This window comes from Dermacentor silvarum, chromosome 2, assembly GCF_013339745.2.
Source record: "Dermacentor silvarum isolate Dsil-2018 chromosome 2, BIME_Dsil_1.4, whole genome shotgun sequence".
Lineage (NCBI taxonomy): Eukaryota > Metazoa > Arthropoda > Arachnida > Ixodida > Ixodidae > Dermacentor > Dermacentor silvarum.
Window position 1 is genome coordinate 169154707 of NC_051155.1, and position 16274 is coordinate 169170980.

The following is a 16274-nucleotide window of genomic DNA, read 5'->3' on the forward strand; positions in this document are numbered from 1 at the left end:
TTCTCATTCTTCTTCTGTTATCGTATGAGACGAGTACAATTGTGCTTTTGCAAGCATCTGTGAGCAATGCGCATATATTTATTTATTGTTGCCATCTACGAAATCATTTACAGTTAAACCTGGCTATAACGAAATTGACAAATTTCCGAAAAACTTCGTTATAAAGAGGATTTCGTTATATGCAGGTTCGGCACGAAAATTCGAAAAAGAAACGCTTACCGTGTTTACTCGATTGTAACGCGCCCTCGATTGTAACGGCACCCATTTTCGTCGAAGCACTCATCCTTGGATTGTCACACCAGGTACTGGATGTCTGGACGCGTGTCGTTTCGCACAAGTGCGAGGCATTGGAAACGAAGAGCGAGTGTCATGATTGCATCATAGCGTCGTATAGTGTTACAGTAGAACCCCGCTGTTACGTTCCCGGGTGCTGCGTTTTCCGGCTGTTTGTCGTTTTCGGCCGATCCCGGCACAGCTCCCATAGAACCCAATGCATTGGTAACCCCGCTGTTGCGTCGCAATTGTGGGACCGTTCCCGCATCATACATTGCGAACTGCCACCCCACGCCGGCCCGAGCAGTCATTTTGACTTTTCATGTCGCTTGGATTGGTGGCTTCACGATGGCATTGGCCACCCAAAGTGCCGGGAGCAACAACTATGACGTATTTTCGGTTGCCGCCAGCCCTTGAGATGCGTATTTGCTATCTAAAGCTGCTGTCTATGATGCGTTGTGGCCCTAAAATTGGTTTTGGCTCCTAGATGTTCCGTATAAAGTCCAAGGACAATAACGCAGTTGCTGCGTGCCGTATGCTGTATGTGCGAGTGAAAACGTGCGAGGGTGCCGACGACCGTGTCTAAATGTCGCGCGCGCAAGAAAGAAAAGCAGGGAGGAAGCACGCCTTCTTCCGTTGCACTCGAGGCACCGGCGAGAGAGTGAGGGGGGAGGGATAGCAGGCGGCGTTGTACTTGTACTCTGGCATCAACTGTGTACTGCGCGGCGGTGCGCAGTCGCGTGGGCCGTATCTTGAAAACGATCTCCATTGGGGCAGAGTCTAGGCAGTGTAGGTGCATTGGCGGCTCGTAGCTTTGTGCGTGCTGTGTGTTCTCGGCGCTCAGTTTGCGTTGAAGCGATAGACAACAGCACGATGGTCCCTTCGCTCGCTTCTGCAGCGGCGCTTTCACACGCCGCCAGCGTTTGACAGCGCGTGTCCTCGCTCATCGAGTGTGATGTGTCACAGCGTCTTCCAGCGCGTCGGCAACATCAACTGGAAAAGGAGAGTGCCGTCTTGGCGGGCTAGGCCAGCTGCAGCAAGCGGGAGGATCAGGTTTGAATGAAGGGAGGGGGAAAGGTCATGAACGCGGCGGCAAGATCGCCGGGTCGAGGGATGCAGGCCCGCCTCGCACACGCTCGCGCGCACACACACGTGTGCTCGCTTCACATTCAGTCGCAGTGGAGAAGGTGCTTCCGGTTGCTGCTCGCGCAAAAATGACAAAATTTGGGGTGAAATCTCTAGGTTGTTGGCGGGGAAAATTCGTTATTTCGAGGGGGTCTCCCGCTGCCACTTCGTTACGTAGAGGTCTCAAATACATGTGCTTCTATGGAGTAACAGCGGGGAATATAAAAACTTCGTTATATCGAGGTTCGTTATAAGCAGGTTTAACTGTAGTACGCAGCTAGTAACACCAAGCTTGTTGCAACCAGGATCACAATGTCTCTCTTCTACAACCTAGCAGGTTGTCTTATAACTTCCTACAACCTAGTACATAGGCTAACTGTACACAGCTTCTCACTGTGACCATCAAAACCAAAAGTTTGAGAGTTACGTTATCAGTGGCAACTTTCAATATTCTTTTGGTGCAGCAAGGAATCGGGACCTGCATTGCAGTGATGGAACATGCACACAAACATTTTACCATTCTATATACCAGGCTGCATGTCTAGGCTGTGAGAAAATGTTATTGCAACACTTATAGTCCCCAGACTTTTGCTAATAGTTTATTTCGACTTGGTTCTGTGACTTCATTTTCTTTTAACTTTCAGAGTCTTGTCAAAGATGGTCCTGTGCCTTGGGCCACCACTAATGATTTAACCTTCATCGCCGAACAAGTCTCTCATCACCCGCCAGGTTAGTGCTGCTGATATCTTGAGTTTGTACATAGCACAGCTGGGTCAAATAATGCCTAGTTTCGAATGCATATGAAAATTGTTGGTTTGTTGGCTGGCTCCAGTTCTGGCTTCTTTTTCTTTTTTTTCTTCTTTGTTTAAACTTCAGCAGTCATGGCCTTCGATGCGGCCTGTATAGAATCAGAAGGAAAGAAAAACTTCAGCCAAGCGTTCACAGTTGTCATCCTATGTAGCATATTTACTTCATTGCGCTTATGATTTATGATGGCTTACTTGCTTTTGCACTTATACCCGTGCCACACTGGCACAAAAAATTACAGTAAATTGTTAATGCCTTCAGTCTTAATGCCATTCTTGAGGTGCCACATGGGCAAACTTGTCATTTGCCTTAGTGTCATTCACTAGTTAATGCATTCACCACAACTAATTCAGCTGGGATGTGCATACCTTTAATGCAGTAGCTTCTGTGGTGCAGTGCTGTTGCTGATGGAGTCCGCTGTTCAGCGTGATGCTTATGCGGAAGCATATATACGTTGCAGTCAACAGCAGTGCTCTTCAAGCATCTTCTTGTCAACGCTGTGTTAACCTCAATGTGGTTGAGCGTTTCTTGCTCACCTACATATCTTACACCTTATAACCATTCGTGAAAGACAGCAAACCCAGGCTGACCACACTAGCTGAAGTTCACATATTGTTGCATTGAAATATTGGGGAAATGAATTTCAAGCTGGTAAACACACCCTTATTTTTAAATTAGCTCTCAAAAATTGCTTGCTGCAGCCGATGGCTGTTGTCGTCATCATCATCATCGTGTCAAATGACGTTTTGCACGTGTGGAACCAGCTCCAAAAGTAATGTCATTAGGAAACTTCAAGGCATTAACCATTTAATGTCACTTCTCGCGCCCATGTAGCACAGGTATTAAGGTAGGGAATGTTTCGTCTGATTTCAGGGCAGGCCTGGGCGCCTGAATGGTTTTTCTGAATGATGAAGAGTTTGCTACAAAAGCAGACAGGCATACAGACATCACTTTCATAGGTGTGGTACTGCCAAGGCGTTATTTCTTTGTTGTCTTGTGTTTAGTCTCTCCACTAAGCATCAAGCATTAGCTCAACTCACAGCATTGGTTGAGGTTGTAGTAACCACGTCCTAACAGGCATTTACGTGGAACTACTTACGTATAAATGGCACTTTAATGCACGCTGAACAATAACCGTCTTGCTTGAGGACCTGTTCTAGCTTTGCACTAAATGTTATCTCATTATCTCTATAGTCGGGTACAAGTTTAGAAGGCAGCGGCATTTGCCCCTCAAAAGTGGATGCACACGAGCCCCCACCAAGTGGCCGCGCACTCTAGGGTGACGTCATGAGCCAGATGGCTGGCGACCTCGCCGACGGAGAACATGGCAGCCCGCGCTTCGAATTGGGCCAAGTTGCATCAGTGGGACTATTTCTTTAGTCGTGGAGGCAATCAGCTGCCCCGCTTCCGTCATCTGGGCAGGGCCTCTCCTGCCTTCTGAAGTTGTACCAGATTGTAGTTAATTTGTTTGCATCACCTTCATTGTTTTCAAAATATTTGTATGTTGCTTTCTTGTGCTTTGCTTGTCCCGACAATAAACACCTCTTGCCTTCCCAAAGCATCTTTAGACTGAGTGTCTAAAAAAGTGGTTAATAACAATACGCACGACTTGGCACAACAGTTTTGCATAATCTTGTCACATTCACTTTTGTTACATGTGTAAGCTTCTATTTTTATACCTTGCCTCTCTCTTTCCTCTCCCTTTTTTTTTAGGAGGTGAGGGACGGGGGCATTGCTTGACCTTGACTGAAATCTAGCAGCTGTGTACCAATAACATAATTCTTAATTTGTTTTGGGCATTTGTAGAGAACGTTAGAAGGGGGAGTTCGGATTGTATGCAAGATGTGTCAAGAGGAGTTTGGGTGCAGCTTGCGGCATTGTCCTTCGTATTGCTGTGAAGCCAGAGTTGAAGTCAAAATTTAGTTGTGAATGCTCTTTGCATTGCTGTGAGGCAATGCCGCACTTCAACAGATCAGCTCTAAAAGTCATGAAGGCGTTTCTAGCGCCACACTTTGTGCTGAAAATGGACTGGTTTGCTTTGGTGGAAATATCAGTCTTTATGCAGTTATTTGTGGAGGTTACACTCAAACTTTTTTTTATTGTGATAGAAATTTATATATAGATACTACAAGCAAATTTTCACCGTCAGCGTTGCCGTAAGGCCCCGCATATATTTAGGTCTATGTATACTGCATGCCATGCCATGCAATAAGCCATGCTGTATATGCAGGTTATATTGCTACACTATTCTATCACTAATGTTGCTCATACAAGGTCTTACATTCTTGACTAAATTATTCTTCAGCATTTTGAGAATGGCAGCCCACAAACAAATGTCATGAAACAACATTCACAGTGCATGCTTTTTATCTTAAATCTTCTCAGGCTATTAAATATTCAAAGTGCAAAAGAATATCGGAGCTCAAACCTGAAAGTAATATAATTTTACTGGCGCGGGTCCTTACAGGACAGCGAGGTAAAGCTTTTAAAGGTGCCAGAAATTTTGGGGCACCTGCATATGCCACGTCCGCGTTAGTCGGGCCCGCATATACAGTCAAAGTCTCGTTAATATGGACGCCTTCATTCCCCAGAAAAATCGTCCATAATGTGAGTCGTCCATAATAACGAATCAAGGCCAAAAACATAAACATTAAGGAATAATCGTTGCAAAAAAGAACATGGTTTATTCAGACAAAAAACGAGATGTGGGTTTGCACTGATGCCTTCAATCCTACTGTAGTGTCCAGAAAGCGCAACACGTCGGTTACTTGAACTGCGCGTTCTCCCTCCTGTTCAAGGTATGCGATAGCCAAGCCATGGCAAGCTACATGTCGAGTAACGGTTGGTCTCTCTCTTCATCGGCTGTCGGCGCAGAGCTTTCTTAGAGTTGATTTGCCTGTTGATGTAGATCCGCCGACAAGCTCCAGGATCTGCTCGTCACTCACAGGCTCCCAGGCGTTGGTCTCTTCCTCCTTTTCCAAGAACGCCAATGCTTCATCTGTTTTCACTTTTTTTCGCTTGTTTCCAGCCACAGGTTCAGATGTCAGGGTTGAAGATGGGCCCACTTTGTAGAATAAGCTAGTAGATAATGTACTCGATATGCACGTCATGCAGGCAATCTGATGAGACAGTTCGACACCATCCCGGAATGTTCCTGTGCATACAGGCGTGGCCTGCGCGAATTCCGGGTATACACTAGGGCCTCTGTGGGTCACCTGTCATTTTTTCTATTTTTTGCTTTGTGGACCCGTGTCCATAATAACGAGACAAAAATGCCTGTATTTGCCCGTTTCGTCCCCAACATAGCCGTCCATAGTCCGGACTGCGGGTCTTTACATTAACGGGGCAGAATTGCATGGCGAAAGACTGGTCGCCGAAAATTTCGTCCATATTGCATAGTGCTGGGTACCCCGCACCTCCACCAAAAACTGTTACGGACGATCGATGTTTATTCACAGGTGAAGACCAGGATGGATGAGAGGTCGCCACGATGTCGCCACCGAAATGTAGCCATGGCTGCTGCTGAGTTCTTCGTTCTCCTCCTCTTCTATCTCCTCTTTGCCGCGTTACAATATTAACATGGTTCATATTAACGCGACATGACTGTAGTTAGAACAACGTTTGAGAAGTTCAAGCACAACTCTATACCCTGCTATTGCAATCAGTGCTTTGACCTTTGTTCGAATCTGCCAATTTTTTCTTTATCCGAGAGAGTCACCCCCAATTACACGTAACATGTAATTGGGGGTGAAGACTATATTGCCACCTGGTGTAGCAATAAATCTCATAGAAAACAAGGGAATTCAGGACCTGCACTTTCTCGGCAGCGGTTTCACATGCCATCGTCAGTGCTAAGTGACCCGAATGAATAAAATGTCTTGTCATACAACTTCACGATAATATGCAAGGGCAATTGATGTGCACGATAATACAGCATACTAAATTTTGCATGCGTGTGTGCTTGTGTATGGGTCTGGGGCACAGAAAGAAAAGAGCGTCTCCTCTTTTCTAGTGTCTGCCTTCTACGCTGAGCATGCAGCCAAGGGTATAGCATGTTGTGCCCACATCTGGACCAAGTCCAAGTACCTGGGCATGAGCATTGGTGTGCACAACGTGGGCCAGGGCTGTATCATGTTCCTACGGCACGACGAAGAGTACGTGGTGAGCTTCCCCAGCGGATACGGTCGCTCCATCTTCACCGTGCCCTGGATCGAGCTGGGTGGCACGGTTGAGATCACTTGCCAGAAGACGGGCTACAACGCTGTCATTCATTTTCACACCAAGGTCAGTGGCACTCTTGATACATTCCCGTTGTCAGCAGTGTATTCTTAGCTATGCAGTCAAGTGAAAATGCTTTCATTTCTTCCAGATAACGGAAACATATTACCTTTACCTTTAGGCCTTACGGCTGCATTGACACTATCCTATGGACTTCACTTAAGAGGCAACTTGGTTTTACATGTAACTCGGAAAGATATGTAAGCAATAACTGCAATAACTGTTCAAGACAAAGCAGCTCTAGATACCACCATTGAAGGAACAAGATGATGGTGTCAGTACAGTGACCTGTCGTGGTGGCTCAGTGGTCGTGGCTATCTGTGCTGTTGAGCAGGAGGTCACGGGTTTGCTTCTGGGCCACAGTGGCCAAGTTCTGGTTGGGGCAAAATGCAAGAACGGTCGTATACTGAGATTTCAGTGCATGTTAAGGAACCCCAGGTGGGCAAAAATAATCTGGAGCCCCCTCCCTAATACGGTGTCCGTCATAGCCTGTGTTGCTTTGGGACGTTGAAACCCCAGGAGTTAATTGGATTTGACTCTGATTACAGTGTTCAAGAGGCGCTTAAGTTCTTTCTGTTATTTGTGTTTTGTACATTGGAGTGCCTCGTTGATATGTTCCTTACTCTTGTGTTTTCCCGACTGCTACATCCCGTTTTCACAGTCCCGTTCTAAACCCCATTGACTCCTATGTACTATGTTCCCATTTGATATGTTGCCATTTTGTACTGTTCCCACATCTTATGTTGCATTTTAGCGCGGTGGTCACGTGAATTTAGCGGTGCAGAGGAAACAAGCTACTGGTACGTTGCAACAAGTGACCGAAGTGTGCAATAAGCGACCCAAATCGATCGAAGTTGCACAATCCAGGTGCTGCAAAAGCATCGTGAGAAAACTTGCACCGAGCTGTTTGCAAATGCCCTGAAAGAGTGTACATCGGTTAAATCCTACCAGGAACAATGTGCACTAGGCCAAATCCGCTGAGTGCAGAGCCATGTTTTTGGGGGGGCCTGCAAGGGTCTTATTTGTGTTGCATAATGGCCAGTCCTCTTTAATCAGCTTCACCGCAATAGAGCTCAGTGATGCTACCGCTGCGCCAATTGCGCTGAACTGCGCCGAGAGGCTAACTCTGCTACATCCTGCTCCATTTCAGCAAAATATGAGAAATCTGCGCCCACTTTGTGCCAAAAGGGTTGCTTGGGCTTTCAAAAACGGAACTATGCCCTCAAGCACTGTTTTACCGCACCATCGAAAGTGTCATTGCATGGATCAGTGGCTGCATTAGTTCCGTGGTGAACCGAGTCAAGGGATCGTACTGCTGTTTCTTCCGTGGGTTGCTGTCTATATTCAATACCTTCCACTCCAACGTGTGCGGGTTGCTTAGGCAACGGGACATCCTCGCTCTTCAAGCAACAGCGAGAGATCACGCTGGCACCAAAACAGACCCCACACTCCTGTATGACCAATGACGCTGACTGAAGTTTCGGACGCTGTATGATGTCTCGGTCGATTTTGCCAACATAAGAACGCGGACGCGGTGGCCGTGAACAATTTTTCGCAATCGAATTTGTCGCCCCCACTTTTCTTGGCGTGGCAATTTTATGGCGCAAGAATGGCATACGGCCAAGATTTTGGTCAACTCAGCTACTTTCGCTGCTGGATACTGAGGAAGCGCCGCTGGTTAAGCCTTGTTGTATCATACGTGTCCATGACAAAAATTCGCTGCCAGGTGACGCGGTGGTGGGCATGGTCGTCGCGGTGAGATGGCCTCCAATATGTTCAGACCAATAGAACACTTCGGTGATAGGGCATGAGGTCACGGGCTAGACTGGTGGCTGGAAGCAGATTAGCGGTCCGCGGGTGACATGCCGGCAACTACCGCGAACGCTTTCGCAAAGTTAGTTTTTTCACTTACTGGACGGAATGGAAAAAGCGCACGTGTAGACAGAACGCTCCAAACTGAATTCGCTGATCACAGCCTAATCCGACAACGTTACATGTGCACAGTCAAAGGTCCCGTGCATATATCTGCACTTTCGGGCGGTGTGCGATGCACATCGAGCTGCGCGACGAGCGAAAGCGAACTTCTACGGCAGTGTCGACTATCGCAGCATTTCCAGTACAGTCAATGACCGATTTTCCACACGCCATCGCAGCACCGCCACGTTCCCCATATAGTCAATGCATAAGAACATCTAAAATTTCAGATACAAAAACCCTTCGCCATTCGATTTTCCGGACTTTTTGCCATGACCGTGGGTCCGAAACGACTTTATCGAAGCCACCACTGCCGCCATTTTCATTATCTTGACGCCTCGAACAGGCGCTCTTGCATGCAGATCTGCTGGCAGCCACCACCGCGCCAACGCTAGGCCAACCTGCTTCTACGTTCGCTACCAAGGCTCTTCATTTTCGGTGCCGTGTTTTTCATTGAAAGAATTCGCCGATGTCAGCAATAGCACTGACTCCGCATTTGTAATCCTCCTCAGTGACTTCCAAGCTCGGAAAGCGTAACGCATTGTATAGTGCCTTATTCTGAAAGTCAGCTTCGTCTCACTACAGCAGTGTTACACGGTGAAGCATACCAAAAGTGAGTAAGGGCAATGGTCACGGGACACAGTATGTACTCCTTAATTATACACGCGTGCATCTGCCGTCTCCTATCACAGTACGAGCACGACATACCTTCAGAGCTATTTCCGATGCACCTGTGGTGATTTGAGCCCCTGAGGGCAGTAAAAGGCATACATTCATTTTTTTTTTTTCGGACTGCTCGATTTTTCAAATGTTTTCGCGGCCCCTAGGAAGTCCGAAAAATTGGACTTTGACTGTAGATGGTTATCAATAAATCGCAGCACAGGAAAAACTATGTACGCTTTCCATACCGCTGGCGGTAACATTTTACAAAGGAGTGCTCCATCTTATAGAATACATTTATAGGAGCAAAATCATGCTGAAGGTTGCCAAATGTTTCCTAATTCTGCACATAGCCCGTCTGAGTGCTTCTGTGCTTTTCAAGCACATCTTAGGACAACCATGGCTTTGTCGCAGTTCACACTAAACGCCGTTTATAGTCCGACGTTTCTGGCGCACGGGCCAGCGTCGTTTGCGGCCGGTCACGCTACACCGGTTACGCTGCGCCAGCCGAAACGCTATCTCCTCTATACTCCGACGCGCACGCTTTGAACGGCTGTTTGCGACCGTCGGCGAAGCAAGGGCGAAGCGGCCTGGGCGCCTTTATTTCTTCACGCGAAATGCATTGTGGGTCGGCGCAGTCGACGCGACCAACGCACGAATGGGTCAGGAGCCAATTCGGCGCCGGGCACGTCGGGGTGCGCGGAAGCCGCCGGTTACGTTGGCTGTGCCAGTGCGCCCGACTATAGAAGGGATCGTTTTCGCCAACGTGACGTAGCGTGTGCGCGCGCTCATGTTAGTCGGACTATAAACGGCCCTTAAGGACTGTGATAAGGGGGGAGGGGGGGGGGGTAATTTTTAGTGTTTGGATTGAATTTATGAACCAGTGACCACATACTGTTTTCACATGCATTGCCAACTGTAAAAGCCCCGTATAATAGTTTGCAATCGCTTTCATAAACCTGCTCCGAAAGTCCATTTTACTGCTCGGAAACGCATTTTTGGCTGCTCCAAAAGCTGCTCCAAAAGGGGATGGGCCGGTAGCATCACTGAGAGCTTCACCACAATAGAGAACCCCAGGTGGTCCAAATTTCCGGAGTCCCCCACTACGGCGTGCCTCATAATCAGAACTGGTTTTGGCACGTAAAACCCCATAATTTAATTTTTTAATAGAGTACACCGCAGTAGAGCCATGCCACAGTAGAGTAGTGCTATGCAGTGAAGCATATGTAAAATATTGCGGTGAAGCCCATCAAGAGTGGAAAGAGGCCACCGTTACAGAACATCATTTGTGTCCCGTGCATATGCTGTCCCCAGTCACAGTACGAACACTGAGACGTCTAATAACTGTACTGGTACCTATTCAAAGCTGTTTTTGATGTTTCTGTTGCAATTTGCACCCTTCCTCACTGTTATGTTTTACCAGCTGTTTCAGTTTTTTTCTGTGGTCCCTTGAAAAGCATATCAACAGGGTTCTACTGTGTTACTCTATTTTTACCTAACCACATTACCTACAATCTCATGGGATGCTTACATGGAAAAGAAGTGAAATTGCCCTTTTGTGCATTGGTATTTTGCAGTTCTATACTGATTGTACTCTTTACTTTTTCTGTTTTTATCTGTTTTTGTAGAACTTGTGCTGCTTGCTCTTCGAATTTAAGTATACTCTAAATAAAATAAGCACCCCTAGGAAAGGCGTGTAACGTGTTTCTGGTATTAAAGAGCATCATTGGCCAAATTATTTTTAACAAATGCTCTTTGACCACACCTCTTTTGAATGATCGGCAATCAAAATAGCTGTCGCCTGCCTCATCCTTGCAGCCTTTTTCTCCTTGTAGTTTGCCCCTGTGGTTGGTAGGGATTGTCAGTAAATTTTTTATTTGATTAATGATTAATCGATTGAAGGATAAAATGATAAATGATTAATCTCTTTTGATACAGGGTTTTTCTTTGATTAATTGAAATTTTTGCCGGGCAGTTTAAAAACTTTGCAACACAGTTATCTACTTTTCTAGGACCCTATATTAATGTTTGAGAGGTGGAACCAGGTTAGAAATACAAGTCTATAAAGTTTGATGAAAAATAATCTTTAGTTTGGTAAAGACTAAATAGAGTTGGCACTAGTGGCATTTGAAAATATAAGCAATATATGTTTTAAAATGGCACTTAGAGCAGAATTAAACAAGATACGCGCCACTGGTGAATCCCTGTACAGTACAGTTAAACAAGAAATAAGAAAAATGGCCAAAGTAAAAGGTGAAGCCCTACTAAAATGTGCATGAAATTACAATATGCATGGGGGAAAAGAACTGGTTTAAAATTTCAAGATCCATGCTCCTTTCTACAGAGCAAAGGAATGTCAATTGGCTGGGATGTTTGGGGGAAACCGGCACCTTCTTTGAATGGCCATACAACCAGCATGCGAGAATAGAGGATCAGAAACTATAGATTTGCTGGAATCCACATGAACTCCAACGCTATGTCAAATACATGCTCCAAACTGTTGCAAATGCTGTACCATATCTTTAGTGAACTGGGGGTGACACGACGGTCAATGACTGGGTTGCAATAGTATGCCTGGAACTGCGAGGGCATTTCAAGCCTCCGGCTTCGGGCAGCTGTCCCCAATTGGATGCAAAGAATTGAAACAAAAAAAGACCATGGCAATTTACAACAATGGGAAGAAAGAAATTAGAGGGGAAAACCTGTAGGATAACACAAAGGGCAGTGCCTTGCTATTCGAGGCTCGAGCTGGTTGCCTAAGTATAAAAACATACCAGAGCAAATATTCACAACAAGGTGAGGCATGTGTATGCTGCAGCAATAATCCGGAGACCACTCAGTATATTTTAATGGAATGCGAAGGGCAGTAGTGTCGAAAGTTGGGCGAGTTGGTGATTAATCATCACACCGTAATCATCATACCATATCATACCGTACCGTATTGGTTGCCTTGCACATCTTTGTCGTCGGAGGGTGTGCGGGTATATAAAGATGAAGTGTTCATTCTCAAATAAAATAGTTGCGAGTGTCGTGTATCCTTGTCTCTCCACTTTGTCCTTGTCAGTGCACTGCTTCACCAATACAGTATGATGAATGCGAAGGGATTCATCCAGTGAGACTCGTAGGTAACATACTCCTTCCAGAAGCGCTCGGATTTAAAGTGGACGGAAGCATCAACCAGTCAGCAGTCGAGATAAGCAAGAGACGTTTAGAGTATTGGCGGAAAAAAAGCAGGGAATAGATTGATACGACTGGATCTGTTACAGACATAGGTAGTGGTACAAGGTAGATAGAGAAGTTTTAAAGAAGACGAAAAAAGATTAAGGAGATTATATACAAAATTGCTAGAATGAATGAAAAATGCGTATAGCATACCTGATTAAATCGAGCAGATTAGGCGACCATTTTAAACCAGCATGTTTCAAAGTTGCCATTAAGTCATCATCATCATCATCGAGAGGGGAAGCGCTCAGCTCGGCATCACTCGGGACTCGAAAAAACGGTGGACAGTCGCTTTACCACAGCCGCACAGCGCAGTCACTGCTCGTGCTCCGCTATTCTAATACAATTTCAAAATTTTCGCGCCACTCCTGTCAAATCCTCGAAAACGATTAATTGAACATGTCTAATCGATTGAGTCAATTAAATTAAAAGTGGACACCAATGAAGATTAATCATTTTGGGGGACACTTTTAATCAATTAATCGTTCATCAATATTATCAACCCTATGGTGTTGATGTAAAGCAATGCCTACATTGCTTCATCCTATTACTGCACTTAGCTTTGGTATTATCATGGCCTCTGAGATTGGTCTGTCATGTTGCCTAATCTCATTGGCCTTAGTATCGGCACTGCATTCTCTATGGTCAGATAACAATACTTCCTTATCAGCCACGCGATTGCTCTATTCTCCGCTCTTCTGAAGGCACTAATTAGCCACGACATGTGAAGAAATATGCACAGTAGCCATCATGTCTATGCATAACAGTAAACATGATTGGCAGGTATTTCAAGAACATGAAGGAAAGAAAGGCAGGCAGTCTTCTGAGCAAAATTGTAGGCTCCCTGCCAAATTTACATGAATAATGTTTGGTTCGGGTGTTGATGAAAGCGTTGTCCAGCGACTAGACGCGTTTATTTACCATGTAAACAAAGTTTGCAGGGCCCTCTTAAGAAAGTCAGCTGCACAAATTCTTGTCAAATAACAAAAAAAAAAAAAAAAGCTGGCAGATCCCACGCCCTCTGTGAATCGATGTTATGCGAAGCAAGTGTGCGGGGAGCTTACCAAGTTAACAAAACGACCATGAGAGCACCAAGACATAGGCGGCTGTTTCATGACCTACATGACATGCATGTCATGATATTAATGTCATGGCCAATCATTTATGTTCGTCATACACTCTTGTCATACTATGCCAATTTTGGTAAATACCAAGTTAACAAAACGACCATGAGAGCAACAAGACGTAGGTGGCTAGATAGATAGATAGGTAGGTAGGTAGGTGGTTGGGTAGGTGGGTAGGTTCAAAGTGGCAAATGTCCGCCAAGACATGCTTCGCATTTAATAGCTCATATGCTTCTTGAGAACAGCTGGTCTCGCTTGCTGAGACCAAAGAGGAAAAATGCTGTTTGCAAGATGCACAAGTCATTGTAGTTGCAAGGTACCTCATTGCACGCAACCAGGTTTTCTTACTGTGTACTGAAATGATTCAGGCTTTGTTCCTTATGATTCACAGCCTTGGACAACACTGCTTTACAGCAGTGACAATCCCTGAAGAGCACCCCATTGTCTGAAAATGAACAATGGAGCTGCTAACAATAAATGTAGCTGCCATGCTGAATCAGAAAGCTACTGCGCAGATGGAGAAGCAATGTTGTGGGGCTATTTCTGTAGGCAGCACTATGAAGGTGGTCCAAAAATTATCATGCTCTCACTGTAGGAATTATATAAACCAGATTACAGCAAAATTACACAGTTCCCTTTTTAGCATCAGCACTCAGAAGTGTTGTTAATTTCACCAGAGAGCATCTGACAGAGAATTACCTTGCGTGCATGCAAGGCAATTATGTCCCCATTGTCATGAATATAGGCAAGAACCGTGTCAAGCTGTAAACAAGCAGCTTTTAGTTCTTGTCCAAGCGTTCATTTTTTGTAAATGAATGAATGCGAAATAAATATTGATTTGATTTGTTGTGTACATTTGGACGGTCATTCAGGTGCTCCTCCATGGCTGCATTTGTGCTAAATGGCTTGATAGTCTGCATGTATTCATACTTTTTCATGACGAAACACTTCCTATGTACAGTGCACAAAGTCTTTAATGAACATCAGCACCAGAGACACTGTCTGACCAGAACAATTACTTTGCTGAACACTGATGCTCTTCAGTGCAAACAACAAGTGGGGTAGTCATCGTCCTTCTCACCACAGCTGCAGCTTAATAAACACAGAATATTAAAATTTGCATAGCCAAGACAGGGAGACACAGCAAACTCGGGTTAAAGGTGCCTGCATAACAGTATGACCAACAGGGATGAGCAGTGGTCGAATAAGAGAGATTGCTGGAGCCAACATTTCAACATCATAATAGTGATCAAGTCCCGCCTTGATAATCCACCTTGATAAAGGGTGGGACTTGAAACGTCGAAATGTTGGCTCCAGCAACATCTTTTTTTTTTCCAACCACTCATGGTCACTTCATCTCCATCTTTCTGTGATCCTCTCTTGTTTAATATGGCTTATGGGAGCTTTAAAATAAACAGAGCACGTGCGGATGATATTTTTACTCATCCTTGTAGTAATTATATTCTGAGCCTTGTGACATGTAGTTAGGTTCAGTTAGATTAAGCTCCTTTAGCAATTGGATTTTGTTGTTCGCCATGTCCGTACTACGAGGGAGGAAACCTCCAAATTGGGCTGGCTGTCACAGTGTCTGGTCTGGTTATTTCCGGTTCACCCTTGTCAGAGTTTGGCAAAGAGTTTTAATCTTATGTCTCATTTTTAATCATCCCCTACATCAATACAGTATTTTCAGAAGCTATTGCACAAATATTTGAAACCTTAAGTAATGGCTATTCAATCAGAGTATGAAATTGAAAGTAGAGTGTTCAATTTGCAACTTGTGTTTTGAATTTCGGATAGTCACTCGTCTATTATTTTAAGTAAAAGTCTGACTTAAGATAAAATTTTAGTACTGCTTTATTTTTAACAATAACTAAGCACAGGAATTGTCCTTTTTCCACAGCCCATGATTGGTGGCAAGAAGCATCAGCTGACAGCTGAGGTGTTCCCTCCCAATGAGCGGAGGCCATTCATGACAGTTACCGGTGAATGGAACGGCGTCATGACGGCCAAATACCCAAATGGCGTAAGTGGGGCACACCCCGATTCACTAGATTGAAAGCTTTAAACTCGAACAATTATTACAGAGTTATTTGTAGCTCTCTCAGGCCTGCTGTATCATTGCATTTAAACCAATCTTTTGGAAGGAAACCCATTCACTTATTCACTTCTCCTTTTTTTTTTTCCGTTGTTCACTAGTCATAAATCAAAAAGTAAAGTTCCCTGCATGCATTCTCACCATCTATTCATACAAAATTTAGCTGCTGAAATATATCCTGGCTCAAAAACCATTTGTAAGCAACAGATGCACATTTCTTCTGTTTGGATGCGTGTGCCTCTGATCTTGCAGGATCAAGATGTGTTTGTGGATACAACCGCCTTGGGAACCACAAAGAAAATAGTGCAACCAATTCAGCAGCAAGAGTCCTACGAGTCGCGCAGGTGAGCTGCAGTGCTAAAATCTAGTTGTAGTTGTGACACTCATGCCACCTGTTTTTCTTTTTTCTTTTTTGCCATTGTCTTTTTAAATGACAATTCTGGCTACACTTCATTATCAAAATTGCTGTCAGATAGTGCTATGCACAGCACCACTAGCAGCCACTCTTGACTTCTATTTTATGCGCAATTACAGCGTTGCTGCAAAATCTAGTTCTCTAACACCCTCAAGTAGAGCAGCACACAGGGTCTTACAGGCAGTGACCACTTTGGTCAACAACAGCAAAATTCATGCTCCTGTTTTTTAAAAAGGAAGGAAGTTCTTTCCTTTCACACATCGAACATTGGGTCCTACATGTCGCGAAAGCAGTCAAGAAT

General features: G+C 44.9%; 1 protein-coding gene across 3 annotated transcripts in view; it reads left to right on the forward strand.

Annotated features, from left to right (window-relative positions):
- Window positions 1–16274, forward strand: part of LOC119442086 (oxysterol-binding protein-related protein 9) — a 53691-nt gene that overhangs the window by 29735 nt on the left and 7682 nt on the right. For all 3 annotated transcript variants that reach the window (XM_049661883.1, XM_049661884.1, XM_037706814.2), the window contains 4 exons: window positions 2043–2127; window positions 6218–6489; window positions 15364–15486; window positions 15811–15902. In XM_049661883.1, coding sequence (XP_049517840.1) covers window positions 2043–2127; window positions 6218–6489; window positions 15364–15486; window positions 15811–15902 — 572 coding nt within the window. The remainder of the gene's footprint in view (window positions 1–2042; window positions 2128–6217; window positions 6490–15363; window positions 15487–15810; window positions 15903–16274) is intronic.